General features: G+C 49.3%; 1 protein-coding gene across 3 annotated transcripts; it reads right to left on the minus strand.

Annotated features, from left to right (window-relative positions):
• Positions 1–4,055: 4,055 nt before the first annotated feature.
• MRPL14 (mitochondrial ribosomal protein L14) lies at positions 4,056–19,724 on the minus strand. Of its 3 annotated transcripts, XM_039914855.1 has the most exons (4): positions 19,620–19,717; positions 11,175–11,309; positions 6,802–6,899; positions 4,056–4,515 (listed from the first exon to the last, which is right to left on the minus strand). In XM_039914855.1, the coding sequence occupies exons 3-4, from the start codon at positions 6,882–6,884 to the stop codon at positions 4,149–4,151; spliced, it is 450 nt and encodes a 149-aa protein (XP_039770789.1). In that variant the 5' UTR covers positions 6,885–6,899; positions 11,175–11,309; positions 19,620–19,717; the 3' UTR covers positions 4,056–4,148. The 3 variants fall into 3 exon arrangements, with proteins under 3 accessions (XP_039770789.1, XP_028902729.1, XP_028902728.1); XM_029046896.1 differs by lacking the exon at positions 11,175–11,309 and having other exon boundaries at positions 19,620–19,724; XM_029046895.2 differs by lacking the exons at positions 11,175–11,309; positions 19,620–19,717 and adding an exon at positions 16,023–16,145.
• Positions 19,725–19,801: the final 77 nt, after the last annotated feature.

Genomic DNA, 19,801 nt, shown 5'->3' on the forward strand with positions numbered 1-19,801 from the left:
TTAGGACAGTGCTTGGCATATAGTAAGGGCTTAACAAATACCATTATAATTATCATTTACTAAGCCCTTACCATGTGCCAAGCACTGTACTAAGAGCTTGGGAGAGTACGATAGAACAATATGTTAGGTTTCCCCAGCCCAGGCACAACCTGAAACAGTCTAAGCCAATGAGAGCGCTAGGATTCAGCAATCCAATCATTCTTCTGATATTATTATATATAGATTCCTCAACAGCTGCCACTGACCTCAGCTTTTTATATCTTACCTCCCTTCCCCTGCCAAAAAAAAAAAAAAGGAACGGAAAAAACAAGATGGTGAAAACCTCTCCCCAAACTTTTACCGTCCCAAAAGCAGCTTAACACCCTGGAAATGGGCACCTCCAGGCCTACGACCTTCAGCAGAGGCCACTCGAGAAATCCACCAAAGAAATGTGCGGTCTCCTCAATTACCCAGGGACGGGGAGGGTGAGAACGTATCCCATTTAGACAATTGAACTGTGATCGATATCATAATCTCCTTCCTCCGCCGCCATTTGGGGAGTTATTTAAAAAAAAAAAGGAGCCCACAAGTTTTTTTTTTAACAAGAATTATCAAATTAGAGGGACGGGAGGACTTTGGCTGCTGGCATAAATTTAGATTTCAGCTAAACGTGATGGGCGGTTCTAATTGGAAACACCAAACACCTGAAAGATCTGTAAAAAAAAAAAAAAAAAAGGCTGGGCTGGCCGGGAGGGGAAAATAAAGGGGGCCAACGGATGTCCGCCGGGTCTGATAAGACAGAAGCAGTACGGGCCACATTCATCGCCCGATGGGTTAGTGTCCTTGGGGGAGTCACTGCCGGCTCGGCTCTTCCTCTTCCTGAAATACGAAGGTCTCCTCTTCCACCTGGTCAAAGTGCAAGGTGGCACAACAATTAATTATGCAGAGCCCCCCCTCCTTTACTGGAAAGAGGTGCTAGGTGAATGGGAGTCGTGAGGGGCACGAGGAGGAGAGGCCACCTGAAAGGAGGTGGGAAGCGGCAGGTTGGCGCAACAGGCTGGAAATCCAGAAGGTAGAAGGAGCCGGGAAGCCTCCGGCTAGATTGCAGACACGGGAGGGAAAGCGGCAAGAGGCGAGGCTACCCGGTGGGGAAAGCGGGGGAGGAGGACGGACAAGTTTGTACACATAGGGAAACCTGATCTGTGCTTATAAATATTTCACGGGCAGAGACAGCAGTCCCGGCTGAGAGCTTTGGGGTGGGGAGAGCCGTAAGCCGAGCTTGTGAAAGGGGAGGGTGGCTTGATGGCAAGAGGGGTAGCGTGGCGTAGTGGGTAGAGCAGGGGCCTGAGAGTCAGGTCATGGGCTCTCGTCCCAGCTCTGCCTCTTGTCTGCTGGACCTCAGTTACCTCACCTGTAAAACGGGGATTGAGACCGCGAGCCCCATGTGGGACATGGAGCGGGTCCAACCCGACTTACCTGTGTCTACCCCAGTGATGAATACAGTACCTGGCACATAATAAGAGCTGAACAAATACCACAGTTACTACTACCCTTAGAAACATGGCCTTATTCTGGGCGGGGGCCGAGTTGGTCTCTCACTCAAGGGCCCTCGTTAAGCCCTACCCGTCCAACACCACGGCCCAGCCAGCTCCGGACACCTCAGGGAGGGCGGAGAGAAGATGGTCGGTCAGTCAGTGAGGCATATTTACTGAGCGCTTACTGTGTGCAGAGCACTATACTAAGTGCTTGGGAGAGTACAGACACATTCCCTGCCCTAGGTGAGCTTACAGTCTAGAGGGGGAGGCAGACATTAACGTAGAACTCATTTGCTCACAGGAGTTCAACTACCACCTCTATGTGATGATGCACAAATCTCCATCTCCAGCCCTGATCTCCCTCCCTCTCTGCAGTCTCGCATTTCCTCCTGCCTTCAAGATCTCTCTACTCGGGTGTCCTCCCGTTACCTTAAACTTAATATGTCTACCGCAGGACTTCTTATCTTCCCCCCAAACCCTATCTTCCCTGACTTTCCCATCGCTGTAGACGGCACCATCATCCTTCCTGTTTCGCAAGCCCGAACCTTGGCGTTATCCTTGACTCCTCTCTCTTATTCAACCCACATATTCAATCTATCATTAAATCCTGTCGGTTGGACCTTCACGATATAGCCAGAATCCGCCCTTTCCTCTCCATCAGAACGGCTATCACGCTAATCCAATTACTTATCCTATCCCGCCTTGATTACTGGATCAGCCTCCTTCCTGCCCCCTCAGCCTCCTGCCTCTCCCCGCTCCAGTCCACACTTCACACTGCTGCCTGGGTCATTTTTCAACAAAAAACGTTTAGGCTATGTTTCCCCACTCCTCAAAAACCTCCAATGGGTGCCCATCCACCTCTGCATCAAACAAAAACTCCTCACTATAAAGGGAGCGAGTCAGGAAGGCAGAAGGGAGTTGAAGAAAAGGAGAAGGGGGCTTAGTGAGGCAAGACCCCTTCAATCAGGCTTTGAAGGCGGGGTGGGGGGGCGGTAATTGTCTGTCAGAAATGAAGAGGGAAGGCTTTCCAGGCTAGAGGTCGGCGGCGAGATAGACGAGATCGAGGTACAGCGAGAACGTTGGCATCAGAGGAGTGAAATGTGTGGGTCGGGTTGCAGGAGGAGAGTAGCGAGGTGAGGGGGCAAGGTGATTAAGTGCTTTAAAGATGGAGAGAAGTGATGAAGACAACCATAAAGCACTACAGGCAATATAAGATTATCTCTATTTAATCAGGAGCTGCCAGAACAAGTGACAGGCAAACGAAGAGTCACCAGAACAGCTGTTCTGCCCACCACAGAGAATCCGCATGGCCTAGCCGAGAGAGCCCGGGCCCGGGAGGCAGAAGGACCTGGTTTCTAATCCCGGCTCTGCCACTTGTCCGCTGTGGGACCTAGGACAAATCACTTCACTTCTCCAGACTTCGGTTCCGTCAAATGGAAAATGGGGATTAAGACCGTGAGCCCCACGTGGGACGGGGACTGTGTCCAACCTGATTAACTTGTACCTAACCCAGAAACTGCCTTGGTACATAGTATGTGCTTAAAAGACACCGCTAAAAAAAAAAAGGACTTTCCTTTCCCGTCTTTTCTTGTCTTTCCTCCAAGCCACTGCTGCCCAGGTTCTGATTTTGTTTCCTTTGCCAACGCTCTCCCCTGTAAGTTTTAGGGAGGACCAAGCAGGGGTCGGGCTGGTGGACAAGTCTGGCCAGGAGGGTCCCTGGGCCGGAGCCATCAGCTGTCGGGTGGGAAAATGACAAAGCGGGGGTGTCTTGGAGAAGCCCTACTTCCTCTTCCCAAGAGGCACCAACCGGCCGGCCCTGAGCATAGCGGATGGGCTGAGAGGGGCCCGTCAGTCATCTCGGAGAGAGAGGAAGGAGGAGAAGGGTCAGCACCTTTGAGGAAGGACAGGGTTGAGAAACCGGGGAGGGGGGGATGAATTCCTGTTGGCACAAGAGCAAGAGGAAGCGAGGGCCAAGGGCTCCTCTTCGCGGAAAGGCGAGACCACGAAGGCGGCCGGGATCCTTCCCTGGGAAAACCACCACTTCCGGAATGATAATAATACTAACTGTGGCATTTGCTATGTGCCAAGCACTGTTCTAAAGCACTAGGGTAGATACAAGCTAATCTCTTTGGACACAGTCTCTGTCCCACCTGGGGTTCACAGTCTCAATCCCCATTTTACAGATGAGGGAACTGAAGCACTGAGAAGTGGACTTGCCTAAGGTCACATAGCAGACAACTGATGGAGCCAGGATCAGAACCCATGACCTTCTGACTCCCAGGCCTGTGCTATTTCCACTAGGCCACAGAGGTTTTGGAACCAGTAACCCTTTCCCAAATTAACTTCACAGCTTGGCCCCTGGTGCAGAAACAACAGGATGGGAACTCCATACACTTGGGCTAACTGCCCCAGAGAACCTCTAAGACCATAAGATAGTTTATTGTTCTACTGTACTCTCCCCAGCGCTTAGTACAGTGCTCTCCACACCGTGAGTGCTCAATAAATACGACTGAATGAATGAATGAACCCAGGCAGGCTAAATTACCATTTGAAAATAATTTTATTCAGATGGGGGAGCCCACCCCGCCCAGGTCTGGAATTCCAGGCCCGACCCCTAAATCGCCGGCGGCCCCCTCACACAAAAGTCTGGGCGATGGCCAGCACCTTGGAGTACTCCCCTTCCAGCCGGCGCAGGCTGCTGGGGATGGGGGTCTTGATCCGCGTCCCCACGGGGTTGCCGTTGTCTTCGATGAGGACCACGTTGTTCGAGTCAAACCTGGGAGTCATGGGGGCTCCGGGCCTGCGGTGTCCGACGATCAGCGCCATCTTCTTCTGCCCCCGGATGGCCAGCAGGATCCTGTCGCCCACTTTGCCCACGCCGTTCTTGTTGTAGACGTGGATGCAGCGGGGAGGGCGGTGGTAAGGGGTGTTCCCCATGGGGCTGTTATCCACCACGCGCACGCGGGTCAGCTTCTGGATGGCGCCGCAGCTTCCGCTCGTGCTAGAGGGGAGGAAGAGCAGAAGCACGCGTCAGCCCCTCGCCCGCCCAACGCCATCTTGGCCGGGGAAGCTTAACTTGATTAGTTTCTATCTACCTCAGCGCTTAGTACAGTGGCTGGCGCATAGTAAGCGCTTAACCAATACCATTAACAACCACTTCACTTCTCCGGGCCTCGGTTCCCTCATCCGTAAAAGGGAGATGAAGACTGTGAGCCCCATGTGGGATGGGGACTCTGTCCAACTTGATTTGCTTGTATCCGCCCCTGTGCTTAGAAAAGTGTCTGGCACTCGATAAGCAAGTAACAAATACCATTAATATTATTCCACAGTAAGCACTTAGCAAATACCATCCGAGAAGACTCGGTTGATGCCTGTCCCCTGGAATCTCAGAAGGGCTCAGTCTCCGGAAAGTGCAGCAAAAATTGATATCAAATACGTGCCCATGACTGTTACGATGTGCAGAGCACATAGGGGTGAGTACAATTCGGAGCTGGCAGGCACAGCCCCTGCCCACGACAAGCTTTCAAGAGAGTGGAGGGGGTGGGAAAGAACATACAGGTGAATACTTTCCAGAATCCTCTCTGCCCTCCTGCTCATAGGGAAGCTGACTTTTTTAATAGTATTTAAGTGCTTGCTATGGGCCAGGCGCTGAATTAATCGCTGGCGTGATAATAAAAATTGTGGTGCTTCTTACGCACTTACTATGTGCGAGGCACTGTTCTAAGCGCTGGGGTAGATACTCGGAGGACCACACAGGGCATCCCCGGAAAACGCCCTTTGGGGATGGATGCTGCTGCTTCCTTGGGGGGGGGGGGGGCGCTGGGGTCCTTCGACTAAAGTCTGCCTTTTCGCCTACTAAGTGGAATTTCCTAAAGCTTTCAAAAGGGATTGGACGACTAGTGAAATGGAAAATGGGTAACTCTATCCTGCCTCTGGCATGGCTCTCCCCACATCCCTCCCCTCCAGTAACTGTTCCAATCCTTGCCAGGGCCTTGGCAGAGGCGAAAGGGGAGTAATATTAATAATTACTGTATTTGTTAAATGCTTACTATGTGCCAGGCACTGCTCTAAGCACTGGGGTAGATACAAGATAATCGGGTTGGACACAGCCTCTGTCCCACATAGGGCTCACGGTCTTAATCCCCCTTTTACACTTGAGGGAGCTGAGACCCACAAAACTGAAGTGATTTGCCCAAGGTCACACAACCAGAGCTGCGTGGCCTAGTGGAAAGAGCCCAGGCCTGGGAGTTGGAAGACCTGGGTTCTAATCCCGGCTCTGCCTAAAAGAAAAGAAAACGAAGGGCCACGGCAGAAGTGTGGAAGGGTGAGCCTGGCCTCTTCCCCTGTCCAAGGTCTATCTCCTCTCATTCCATGCCAATTCAGGGAATGGGTCTAGCAACTCTGTTCCACTCAGTACGGTGCTCTCTAATAACTACTGTCATATTTGCTAAGCCCTTATTATAAGCCAGGCACTGTACTAAGCACTGGGGCGGATATGAGCAAAATGGGTTTGGACGCAGTCCATATCCCCTGTGGGGCTCATGGTCTCAATCCCCATTTTACAGATAAAGGAACTGAGGCCCCCAGAAGAGAAGTGACTTGCTCAAGGTCACACGGCAGACATGAGGCAGAGCCAGCATTCAAATCCATGACCTTCCGATTCCCATTGCTCTGTCATCTACGCCCTCCTGCCTCCACACACAGTACACAGTAAGCACTCAATAAACATCTCCAACTGACCCGCCCACATCCTACCTCTGGCCTGGAACACCCTCCCTCCTCATATCAGACAGATAATTGCCTTCCCCTCCTTCAAAGCCTTATTGAAGGCCCATCTCCTCCAAGAAGCCTTCCCTGACTAAGCCCTCCTTTCCTCTTCTCCCACTCCCTTCTGCGCCGCTCTCACTTGCTTCTTCATTCATCCTCCCTCCTCCCCACAGTACATATGCGTATATCTGTAATTTATTTATTATTTATCTATTTACTTATATTAATGAATGTCTCCCCTTCTAGACTGCGAGCTCGCTGTGGGCAGGAATGCGTCTGTTGGCTGTTATACTGTCCTCTCCCAAGCGCTCAGTACAGTGCTTGGCCCATAGTAAGCGCTCAATAAATACGACTGAATGAACTGACTCCGGAGAGGAGTTCGTCCGGTCTCCACTGACTGCGGTCCTCCGGCCCAGCCGACCTCACCCCAGAGCTCTCCCCGAGGCTTGATGTCTCTAGCTCCAGCCGCTCGGCCAAAACACCGAGAGGCCTGCGTCCTGGAATTAGCCTCCAAGCTTACCTGAAATAGCGCTGGCTTAGCGCACGGCTCACGTGGTTTAGCGCTGACCCCCAGGCACCCCCAGGACAGAAAGCCACCGCCATTCTGGACCACAGATCCTGCGGAAGAAACAGAATGACTTGTAAGAAAATCTTGGGCTTTAAAATGGAGCGGTTAAATGAAGGGGGTGGAGGGGAGTGACCGGGGACGGTCAACCAGGGAGGAGACGAACATCAACTCTGTCTTAGAAGTAGCAAAATAAATTCCCAGTTAAAATCCACCAGCAGGCCCAGTAGCGCTCTTAGCTTGGGCAAGTAAGGGAAGCCTATGAATCTTGTTTTTTTGTTTTGGTTTTTTTTTTGGTGTTTTGTATCTTTTAAGTGCTTACTACGTGCCAGGCGCAGTAATGATAAGACTGTGAGCTGCTGTTGGGGAGGGACTGTCTCTATCTGTTGCCGAATTGTACTTTCCAAGTCCTTAGTTCAGTGCTCTGCACCCAGTAAGGGCTCAAGAAATACGACTGAAAAAATGAACAATCAAAATAATGGTATTTGTTAAGCACTTACCATGGGTCAAGCACTTTTTTAAGGGCTAGGGTAGATACAAGGTAATCAGGTTGTCCCACATGGGGCTCACAGTCTTAATCCCCTTTATACAGACGAGGTAACTGAGGCCCAGAGAAGTGAAGTGACTTGCCCAAAGTCATACAACTGATAAGTGGCGGAGCCGGGATTAGAACCCATGACCTCGGACTCCCAAGCCCGGGCTCTTGCCGCTAAGCCCCGCTGGCACCAAATGGGAGGCTAGAGGTGTGAGAAAACCCTGAGATGACTAATAATTCATCCTCATCACCAACAGCACGCTCGATAAGCACAAAATGTCCCCTCTGCCGGCTAAACCGAGCTTGCTTTGTTCTAACGGTTGGCCAGCTTTCCCTCTTAGAAGCAAACCATTATCCCTAACGGTCTTTTCACTGATGGGAATAAAAGTTAAGGCCTATTTCTACAGAAAGTACAAGCCCGGAAAACCGTATTCCAAATTCCCCCAAGAGCTCCCACACTTGGGCACCAGCTCCTCTCGAACCCCTTCTCGCCCTCGAGACGCTTCAGAAGAGTCCTACGATTATGCGGAGTGGAGACGCTGATTGTAAAGAACCATGAATTGCCAGTTAAAATGGATTAATTTTGTAACCAAGGACCCAGAGAAAGTACAGCAACTTTCAGTAACATCAGACGGGCGGCAGGACGGCTATTGTAAAGAGCCAGGGTCTCCCTTGGTTTAACAACTGGAAAACGAATGCTGCTGTTTTAAAGTTTAAATATTAATATTCTCCCGACTGTTCAATCATTCATGGTACGGTAAGAGGCCAATCGGACGTCGGGCATGCAATTCACTCAAGCTACGGTCAGCTCAAACCCCCGCCCCAGAGAAATAAAACCTTCGAGCGGGGGAAAATGATCAATTGTCATCAAAAAACAATTTTGAGAACAGTCTGGAGATTGGGTGGCCAGCAGAGCTCTTTCCTGGGAATAACCTAAAGCTGTGGTGGAAAAAAAAAATGAACCACTAAAAATCCATAGCTTTTTATTCGCATTTCAAGAATGTCTCTACAGCTGGCCTGGTGGGTTCTGGTCGCCCAGCAGCGCCTACCTATTAGCCATGATTCCCACTTCCTCCAGATATAATTAAAAAAAATAATAATAATAGATTTAAGTGCTTAATATGTGCCAAGCACTAGGGTAATAATGAGAAGAACAGGTAGGGCATAGTCCCTGTCCCACATGGGGCTCACAAAGTAGGAGGGAAAACAGGCATTAAATCCCCATTTTCAGATGAGGAAACTGAGGCCCAGAGAAGTGAGGTGAATTGCTCACGATGACCCAGCAGGCAAGTGGCGGAGCCAGGATTAAGATCTGAGCTCCTCGCCTCCGTGGCCCATGGAGGCAGCATGGTCTAGTGGTTAGAACACGGGCCTGGGAGTCAGAAGGTCATGGGTTCTAATCCCGCTCCACCACTTGGCTGCTGGGCAAGTCATTTTACTTCTCTGTGCCTCAGTGACCTCATCTGTAGAATGGGGAGTTGAGTCTGTGAGCCCCACGTGGGATGGGGACTGTGCCCAACCCGATTTGCTTGTTCCCACCCCAGCGCTTAGTACAGTGTGTAGCTGGTAGCATAGCAGTCACCTGGTTTCCCAAGGAGTCCCACCCCACCCCCTCCTCCAAGGCCCTGCTCCAACACTTGAAAATATTTACCCAGGGCCCAAGAACTGCAGTAAGACCATGGGCCTTTCCTTGGAACTACTGAAAGAAAAGGATAGGAGCCCTTGCCGGCGTAGAGTGCCCAAACCTCCCCTTTAGGCCTCTCCTCCTCATCTTTATAATAATAATAATAATGGTATTTGTTAAGTGCTTACTATGTGCCAAGCACTGTTTTAAGCACTGAGGGAGAAACAAGGTCATCAGGTTGTCCCACGTGGGGCTCACAGTCTTAATCCCCCTTTTCCAAATGAGGTCACTGAGGCTCAGAGAAGTGAAGAGACTTGCCCAAAGTCACACAACCTGATAAGTGGCGGAGCCGGGATTAGAACCAATGACCTCTAACTCCCAAGCCCGGGCTCTTTCCACTGAGCCATGCTGCTTCTCAAAAAAATCACCATAATAATAATACTAATGTTGGTATTTGTTAAGCACTTACTATATGCACAGCACTGCTCTAAGCGCTGGGGTAGATACAGGGTAATTAGGATAATATATGCCCTCACTGAAAATAGCAAGCGTATTTTATGGTCTGCTTAAGTACCATCTTCTGAAAACCACAGAGCGTTTTCACCGAATTTATTCAAGGTGCCGCCATGGAAAAATACCCTGTTGAGTGACTTATTCAGTTACGACATTAAAAGAGGGACTCCCAACCCACCCCCAGTAGGGCCCTGAAACCACCGAGAATTGGAGACGGGAGACATAGCAGTCCTCAGCAATGGTACTTATTGAGCGCTATTAGCAGGGAACTGTACTACGCGCTTGGGAGAGTACAGTGCAAAAGAGTCGGCAGATACGTTCCCTGCTCACGACGAGCTCACAGTCTAGGAGACGGACACTGATAAGGGTAAATCATTTACAATATATAATTTAAAGATATGTACTTAAGTGCTGTTTGATGGTGCAGTCATCTCTCTAAGTCTAGACCGATTCCGAATGATTTCAGAGCTCAGGCTAAATGCCTTTCTAGCACTCTGACCCATACAGGAGGCGAAACTACTGATCGATCAATCATACCTATCAATCAGATGCCACTTCCCTTCTACTTCACCCAAGAGTGTTGTTTCCAACTACCTGGTCTACACTGCTGTTCGGGATGAAGCGAATTAGACCCCTCCCCCCCCAAAAAGAAGATGTGGTGTTCCCCACAGCGCTGTGATTTGAAAGAGCCGAATACAGTGCTCAGTAAATGCCTCTGACTGATTGAGGAATGAAAACCTCTTTGGGGCCAAGCAAACAATAGGGATTTAGGGAGAGGGGAATACGATGGTCATTTCTCCTCTGGGGCACAAATGGGGACTTTTTCTTCAATTTCGCATTTCCAACCACCTAATGCCGGCCTAGGACCCACTATTATCATTATTATGGTATCTTAAGTGCTTTCTTTTGGTCAACCACTGTTCTGAGCGCTGGGGTGGACACCAGTTAATCAGGTCGGGTCACAGTCCATGTCTCACGTTAAGGATCACAGTTGAACCAGGAGGGAGAACAGGTATCGAGTTCCCACTTTACAACTGAGGAAAATGAGGCCCAGAAGAATGAGGTGACTTGCCTAAGGTCACACAGCAAGGAAATGCCGGAGCCCAGGTCCTCTGACTTCCAAGCCTGGGCTCAGGCTGCTTCCCCTAGGGCCTAAAAAAGGTGTGTCTGTTCTATTGTTATATTGCACTCTCCCAAGTGCTCAGTACAGTGCTCTACACCGAGTAAGCAGTCAATAAATACGATTGAGTGACTGCTTGGTCAATCCCCGCCCCGGTTTGCCCCCGTTCTTATCAGTAAGATGAAGCAAGACGAGCCACTTCAGTTCTCTGCTCTCTCTAGAGCCCTACCCAAGTCGAGCCCAGGATGTGTGACAAACGGAGACTCTTGGTCCTTGGGGCTTGTTGTTGCAATCCCAGGGTTCGGGGAAGAAATGAAAGCTGGGGAAGCCAGCCAAGGATTTCGGTAAGCCTCCCAGCGGCGGCCTGGCCCCCGTAGACCTCCGGCCGGCCGGTCCACCTCTGCCCCGGCCCAGAGGATGCCAAGTATCCGTCCTCTCCTGACAAATCGGTCGGAGATAACGTCTGTCTTGTCTGAAGGTCACCCTCCCTCCCCTTTACACCGGGAGTCCCATGTGAGACAGGGACTGTGTCCTACCTGATCGTCTTGTATCTCGTGGCCCAGTGCAAAAGGCGGGGACCTTGGGAGTCAGAGGACCGGGGTTCTAATCCCAGCTCCGCCACTTGTCGGCTGTGTGACCCTGGACCAGTCTCTTCACCTCGGTTCCCTCATCTGTCAAATGGGGATGAAGACTGTGAGCCCCACATGGGACAGGGACTGTGACCGACACGATTGTCTTCTATCTACCTTAGCGTTTAGTACAGTGCCTGGCACATAGTAAGATCTTAATAAATAACGTGGTTATTATTATTATTATTACCCCAACATTGAATAACCACCCTCTGCAGAAGAATCTGATATTTAGACTGAAATGCTGACGTTTCCATCCATCGACACCTGTGAAACCTCAACAGTGTGCTAAGCGCCGACGGGATAGAACACTTTAGCGTCGTACAATGCCCGATTCTGCAACCTAAACTTATTGCTGTAAAGTATTTTTAAGTAGAGGATGAAACGTTTTAGATAAGATTCAGACCTCTGATTGGCCTGGCAAGCCTATTCACTGGCTTTCACAGGACCTCTTTCAACATGGAACATTCGGGATTCCAGCTCTCTGAAACCGATCTCCCACGGACTTAATATACTCACCATTGCTCAACTCATTTGTTCAAAGAAGTGGGGACTTTGAAGGGTATCTAAGGGCACAGGCTACTTCAGCCCGATGGGGGAGGGTCTCTCCCGTGTTATGGTACTTCAGACTTCATTTCGCAACTTTCTTCGTGAAGAAAAAATGTTTGCCAAGCTATCCCTGAACAGGATTTGATTACTTTCGAGTGTTCTGAGGCAGATTAATCAATGTGCCAATTCTCCACACCCTTTTTCTTAAATGGTATTTCTTAAGCACTTATTATGTGCCGAGCACTGTTCTAAATGCTGGGGTAGATACAAGGTGATCAGGTTGTCCCACGTGGGGCTCACGGTCTTAATCCCCATTTTACAGTTGAGGTAACTGAGGCAGAGAGAAGTCAAGTGACTTGGCCAAAGTCACACAGCTTCTCTGTGCTTCAGTTACCTCATCTGTAAAATGGGGATTAAGACTTAGTGTCCCATTTGCGACACGGACTGTGTCCAACCTGATTAGCTTGTCTCTATCCCAGTGCTTAGTACAGTGCCTGGCACGGAGTAAGAGCTTAAATACCCTCCCCTTCCAAAAAAAACTGTACATAAACAAGGCCTTGTCCATATCCATAATTTATTTTAATGTCCGTCTCTCCCTTTAGACTTATGGGCGGGGAACCTGTCTACTAACTGCTGTATTGTCCTTTCCCAAGTGCTTAGTCCAGTGCTCTGCACATGGTAAGCACCCAAAAAATATCATTGACTGACTGAGGAAGCGGTGTTGAGCTCCAGCCTAGAACGATCCAGAAGTTGGCCTGAGGAGCACAGGTTGCCGAAGAGACGCACCCACCTCCTCCCAGACATGCTCCAAAGCCTCCCCACTGATTCCTAAAGAGCTGTGTAGCCCCAAAGGTCAGCCAGTCCATCGTACTTACCGAGCGCTTACTGTGTGCAGAACACTACACTAAGCACTTGAGAGAGTGGAATATATCAATAAACAGACAAATTTCCGGCTCATAAGGAGCTTACAGTCTAGATGGGGAAACAGGCAGTAATATAAATAAATCAATTACAGATAAGTACCCCCGGATACCCCGCTCTAAATAAGGGAAAGGTTGAGTTGCTAATCCAGTTTAACAGCCCAGGCTCCTGGCCTGGAAGTTTTCCACTGATTTGAGTCCACACGATCCCTGTTATCTGGATCAGTTGGCCACCGTAAGGTTATTAAGCTTAAACAACGCTAAAAAGTGCTGAGTGAGGTCGTGCTGGAAATCATCTTTTGCTTTAAGGTCCTAGAAGACAAATTTTTTTTTTTCGACAAGCAGAACGACCTCCCGGTTCATTAATAAATCATTCAGCATCACAAGGCTATTTGGCAGCCTCCTCGATAAGGTATACCGACATCTCGACCAACAGCAATAACCGTGAGAGCCGAATTGGACTCCTCCCCGACAGGGTTCGGAGAGATTGCTGGCAGGCAGGGTCAAATGCGAACCTCAGGAAGCAAATGCTACCAGAGAAGAGCGGAGGTGAAACAATTCTTCCACCGATCCTCCTGAGGCAGGATGTAAAAATCTCTCCCCCTAAGCCCTCCCACCCTATTTGGAACACTACAGATTCGTCATCATTGGTACTTATTGAGCGCTTACTATGTGCAGAACATTGTACTGTATCCAAAGATTCTTCCAGGTGCTCATCATCAGTGGTATTTACTGAGCGCGTACTAGGTGCCTAGCGCTATATTATGTACCAAAGATTCTTCCAGACAATGATGCTCATTTTCAATGGTATTTATTGAGCGCTTACGATATGCAGAGCTTCGGACTACGCACTTGGGAGAGTTCAATCATAATAATTATTACAGTGGCATTTGTTAAGCACTTACTATGTGCTAGGCACCGTACTTAGGGCCGGAGTAGATCCAAGCACATCAGGTTGGGCACAGTCCCTGTCCCATATGGGGTTCACAGTCCTAATCCCCATTTTACAGATGAGGTAACAAGCCCAGTTAAGGTCACCCAGCAGACAAGGGGCAGAGCAGGGATTAGAACCCAGGTCCTTCTGACGCCCAGGCCTGAGGTCTTTCATTCGTTCATTCATTCATTCAATAGTATTTATTGAGAGCTTACTGTGTGCAGCACTGTACTCAGCGCTTGGAATGTACAATTCGACAACAGATAGAGATAATCCCTGCCCAATGACCGGCTTACAGTCTAATCTAATCTTTCCACTAGGCCATATTGCTTTTCTACAAATACCAAATTGCTTAACAAATACCACGATTAATTATTTTATGACAACTGTTGACAGAGGTTTCCCTGCCCTCAAGGAGCTTCCAGTCCAGGAGGGCTGAAGATCCCAGAGGTCTTTGAAGATGAGGTGTCAGAAGACTGCTTCTGCCTCTGAAGGTTATGAGGGGCTGCTTGGGCGTTGGAGCAAACCCAACTCACGGCCCCATTTCAAAAACAGTAATAATATTAATAATAACGATGGTATTCGTTAAGCAGTATGTGCCAGGCACTATACTAAGCGCTGGGGTGAATAGAAGCAAATGGAGTTGGACACGGTCCCTGTCCCACGTGGAGCTCAAGTCTCAATCCCCATTTTATAGATGAGGTAACCGAAGCACAGAGCAGTAAAGTAACTTGCTCAAGGACACACAGCAGACAAAGGGCAGAGCTGGGATTAGAACTCATGGTTTAGGCCAGGTCAGGATGGAGACTCCTTGTGTCTCCAGTCAGATCCAAAGACCCTGGAACCCAGCCACAGGTCAGACAGCCCCTAACCCTCCCTTACTGACTCCTTTCTTTAAAAAAAAATAGAGAGAGAAAGATAGATAATATTTATTAAGGATTTACAAAGCACTGTACTAAGCCCAAAGGTAGATACAAGTTAATCAGGTTGAATAGAGTCCAACGCCCTCATGGGGCTCATAGTCCTAGTCTCCATTTTACAGATGAGGGAACTGAGGCACAGAGCAGTGAAGAGACTTGCCCAAAGTCGCCCAGCAGACAAGTAGCGGAGCCGGGATCAGACTTGCATCCAGGATTTTCAGAGCTAAGGACTCAACCAGATCAATCAATTCATGCTATTTCTTTGAACTCTTACCATGTGACGAAACCCGTACTAAGCGCTTGGGAAGAGTACAATGTAGTCGGTAGGTTTGTATCCTGCCCTCAAGGAGTTTACAATCTGATGCGGGGCTGTGGGGGAGGAGGAGGACATGAAAAAAAAAAATCAATGACAGTGACCTAGCATATAGATTTATACCCTAGTGCTGTAGGGTGGGAGCCAATCCTAAAACATTCCCACTTCTCCTTGCCCCGCAAAAACCTCCTGAAGGCAGGAACTACAGCTCAGCCTAAGTAGGGGATGGATTGCTCGAGGTTTCACTGATTTAATCCAACCTCCACCTGCCCCGATTTTTTTTAGAGTTAGGGTTAAGCATCCCCAAGACCCCTATGTTTTAATTTTTTTCCCCTCAGATGAAGTTTTTCATTTTCCCTACCGCTTCACCTTTTAGAACATGCTGTCCGGAAGTCTGGTCATTTTACAATGCATCCTTTTCCTGAAAACCCACTGCCTCGCCCCATTTTTCCCCCTCCCACCTGCCACTTCAGCTCTTCTGTCCCCTAAACATTTGCATGCACCCACACACACCCCCTTCCCCACCATGTACCCATACAGTCCCCCCAACCCACCATGCACTTACGTACAAATCTTTATAATCCACTTCCCCTACCTGTAAATTGCTTTAAAGTCTCCCACCCAGGCTGTAGGTTCCTTGAGGACAGCACTGGTTTCTAATTCTATTGGACTCTAGGTGCTTAGCAGAGCACTCTGGACAAAGTAATAGCTCGGTAAATACTCCTCAAGGATTATTTAGGTATACATCCGCTTCCGTACCCCTAAGCACTCTATATTCATTCCTCCCCTTTCCTCTGCTACGACAACACCCAGGAGACAGTTCTTTAAACTCTCCTATTTCCTCTAGCCAAAATTTATTTTCATGTCTGTCTCCCCGACTAGACTGAAAGCTCCTTGTGGCCAGGGATCTACCAACTGTGTTGCACTGTACCCTCTCCAGCATTAAGCGCTCCACCCCCTCTAAGCACTCAGTAAATGCTTTCGATTGATAACGGACACCCACAGCCAATTTTTGCTTCAATTAATCGAATTTATTGAGCACTTACTGTGTGCAGAGCACTAGGCTAAGTGCTCGGGAGAGGAGAGAATTGGTACGTATGTTTCCCGTCCCATCCTTACCGTTTTTCCGTATGGCATCAGTCCCCTCACCCCAGGGGTCCCTCAGTCTCAAAACCAAGATGCGGACATCAATTTTCGGATTGATGCTGGAGTCTAATACTTTAAATGCCTCACCACTGTTATGTATGCTAACAATAGCTGAGTTCTCGAACTATTTCGCCTTTTGTGTCATCCGCAATCGCTACAAAGAAATAATTGTTCTGAAGACATGCTGGTAAAGGCACAAGCAGTACAGTCAATCCAAAAAGCTAAACTAAGACCCAGGATATTTTTCAGTTTGAAACTTTTGAAAGTTGAACACAGATTTTCCCCACTCTTTAAAAACCTGAAATTAACTCCTCTAACTCAATAAAATTTTTAATCGTAAAAATCCATTCCTTCAACGTTAAGGGCCAGGTAAAGTATTGCAGCCTCATAACTAGGAGTTTCCATCATGGGCAGAAAAAAAATGCTGCCAAACAGAAGGATAGCCCTCTAGGAATATCAAGTTTGAATAATAATTATGGAACTTGTTAAGCGCCTACTATGAGCCAAGCACTGTTCTAAGTACTGAGGTAGGTACAAATTAATCAAGGTGGACACAGCCCCTGTCTCACCTGGGGGCTCAGTCAATCCCCACTTTACAGATGAGGTAACTGAGGCACCGAGAAGTGACTTGCCCAAGGTCGCAGCAGACGCATGGTGGTGCCAGGATTGGAACCCAGGTCCATCTGACTCCTAGGCTCTATCCATTAAGGCACGCTGCTCTTGTGAAGAGAACATCCCCTCCAGCCAAGTCACTGCAAACACCGTGGAGCTACTAAAATTATGGGAGAGTCTTTAACTTTACTAGATAGGTGATAATTGTCTTGAGGCTAACAATCTCTCAACTCCGGAAGAATTAGGCAGGAATCTCACAGAAATTCTGCACCTTCAATTTGCAAATTAACAGCAGTGCCCTGAGGACTGACAGTATTCACTAAGCGCTCACTGTGTGCAGGACACTGTGCCCAAGAACACAATGGTGGGATCCTCCCCAAACGAAGTTTCCGCACACAGTAGGGATGATTTTCGCCAAATGAAAAGGGTGTGAAAAGAGGAAACTGGCTTGGGAGCCAGAGGAGCTGGGTTCTAATCCAGACTCTTGCCACCCATCTGCTAGTTGACCTTGGGCAAGTCATTTAACTCCCTCATCTGCAAAACAGGGATTCAATACCAGTTCTCCCTCCTACTTGTGAGCCTATGTGGGACCTGATTATCTTTTACCTACCCCAGCAACCTGGATTTCAATCCCAGCTCCTCCACCTGCCTGCTGGGTGACTTTAGGCAATTAAGACGATGAGCCTGATGTGGGGGCAGGGACTATGTCCAGTCTGATTAGCTTTGTATCCACTCCGGCACTCAGTAGAGTGCCTGGCACACACTAAGCGCTTAACATAGCATTAAAAATTTTAAAAACCCAAACCTTAATTTCATCCTACACTGGAGGACCAGGGAAGACAAAGGTCAGCTGAATGGCCACCTGAGCCTGAAGGAGAAAGTGCCTAATATGCACACTAAACAGCACTGCAATCCCAGATCCCACAGTTTAAGAGGGAAAAGAGGGGATATAAGTGGCGGGAAAGGAAGAGGAGAGAGGTTTAAATGTTCAAAAATTGCATTTCCTCTCTGCCTTAGTGCCCAGTGAAATGGGTGAGAAAGGGTCAGGTTTTCAGCTCAGAAGTCCTAAGTTAGGAGTAAAATGAGAGCCTTGCAGGGAGGCAGGAGCTGGATCTCATCCCCAGGACAGGAAGGAAATGGAAGAGGCTGTATTTTTTTGGTTTGGGGTTTTTTTTGTGGGGGGGGAGGAGGAGGGGGTCGTTTGGAGACATCCATGAGGCTGGCTCAAGTAGGCTGAGGGTGGAGGCCCTGGCTCAGCCACCCTGAAGTAGACCAGCCCCCCAGCCTAGTTCTGGGCCCTCCCTTGCTGCAGGGGTCCCCCCAATTCACTCTGAGACCCTATTCCTTCACTCATGAGCACTTACTGGGTGCCGAGCACTGTCCTAAGCGCTTGGGAGAGTACAATATCACAATAAACAAGCACATTTCCTGCCCACAATGAGGTTAGTCTAGAGGGTGAGACAGGCATTAATATATGTCAGCTCACAAAGCAGGCTGGGGCTACCAGACCACCTATCCGGGACAGACCCCCACCCAAAAACACCCCCTCCCACCCCCTCCCGCGGCCTAGTGGATAGAGGATGGGCCTGGAAGGACCTGCGTTCTAATCTGCCCCTCGTCTACTTGGGTGACGTTGATCAAGTCACTTCCCTGGGCCTCAGTTTCCATATCTGGGAAATGGGGATTAAGACAGTGAGCCCCACGTGGGGTAGGAACCGAGTCCCACCTGCATAGCTTTTAATAATAATAATAATGTATTTGTTAAGCACTAACTATATGCCAAACACCGTTCTACGTGCTGGGGTAGATTGCCCCGTGTGACTGTGGGCAAGTCACTTAACTTCTCTGGGCCTCAGTTACCTCATCTGTAAAATGGGGATTAAGACTGTGAGCCCCATGTGGGACAACCTGATTCCCCTATGTCTACCCCAGCGCTTAGAACAGTGCTCTGCACATAGTAAGCGCTTAACAAATACCAACATTATTATTATTATTATTACAAGGTCATCAGGTTGTCCTACGTAGACCTGACGATCTTAATAAGCCCATTTTACAGATGAGGTCACTGCGGCCCAGAGAAGTAATAATAATACTGCTATTAAAGCACTTACTCTATGCCAAGCACTGTTCTAAGCGCTGGGGCAAATACAGGGTCATCAGGTTGTCCCACGTGGGGCTGACGATCTTAATAACCCCATTTTACAGATGTCACTGCTGCTATTTAAGCACTTACTCTGTGCCAAGCCCTGTTCTAAGCACTGGGGCAAACAGATACAGGGTCATCAGGTTGCCCCACGAGGGGCTGACGATCTTAATAATCCCATTTTCCAGATGAGGTCACTGCGGCCCAGAGAAGTAATAATAATAATGCTGCTATTTGTTAAGCGCTTACTCAGTGCCAAGCACTGTTCTAAGCGCTGGGGTAGATACAAGGTCATCAGGTTATCCCGCGTGAGGCTGACGGTCTTAATAACCCCATTTTACAGATGAGGTCACTGCTGCTATTTAAGCATTTACCCTGTGCCAAACCCTGTTCTAAGCGCTGGGGCAAACACAGGGTCATCAGGTTGCCCCACGTGGGGCTGACGACCTTAATAAACCCATTTTCCAGATGAGGTCTCTAGGGCCCAGACTAGTAATAATAATAATAATGCTATTTAAGGGCTTACTCTGTCTCAAGCCCAGTTCTACGCGCTGGGGGCAGATACAAGGCAATGAGGTGGTCCCCCGGGGGGCTCCCGGGCTTCATCCCCATTGGACAGATGAGGACACTGAGGCCCAGGGAAGTGACTTGCCCCAAAGTCACACTGACACGTGGGGGAGAAGGGCACCGTGGGCCTCGCTTTCTGCCCCCCTTCCTGCCAGTCCTTCCTCCATCCTGCCCTCGGAGTGCCCCCCCCACCGCCTTCGTCTCCTCAAGCCTTCTCTGCGGGGAGAAGGACCGAGGCCCGGCCATACCGCGCTCCTCCTCCTTCTCCAGCAGGCCCAGCCACCGCGTTATATCCAGCAGGACCGTCGCTATGGCAGAAGGCCCCAACGCGCCTGCGCGGCCCGCCCCCCCCGCCGTGGCCGGGGGGAGGGGGCCGAGCGGGAGCGCGCGCGTGACGTCACGGCGGAGAGGGGTGGGGCTCTGCGGTGAT

This window comes from Ornithorhynchus anatinus, chromosome 19, assembly GCF_004115215.2.
Source record: "Ornithorhynchus anatinus isolate Pmale09 chromosome 19, mOrnAna1.pri.v4, whole genome shotgun sequence".
Taxonomy (NCBI): domain Eukaryota; kingdom Metazoa; phylum Chordata; class Mammalia; order Monotremata; family Ornithorhynchidae; genus Ornithorhynchus; species Ornithorhynchus anatinus.

What these genes read in the sequence shown, in the direction of transcription:
- MRPL14 (XM_029046895.2), bottom strand. An exon ending in CTAAGCCAGCGCTATTTCAG is followed by an intron (nt 4,516 to 6,801) that starts GTAAGCTTGGAG and finishes CCTCCCCTCTAG; the next exon opens with CACGAGCGGAAGCTGCGGCG.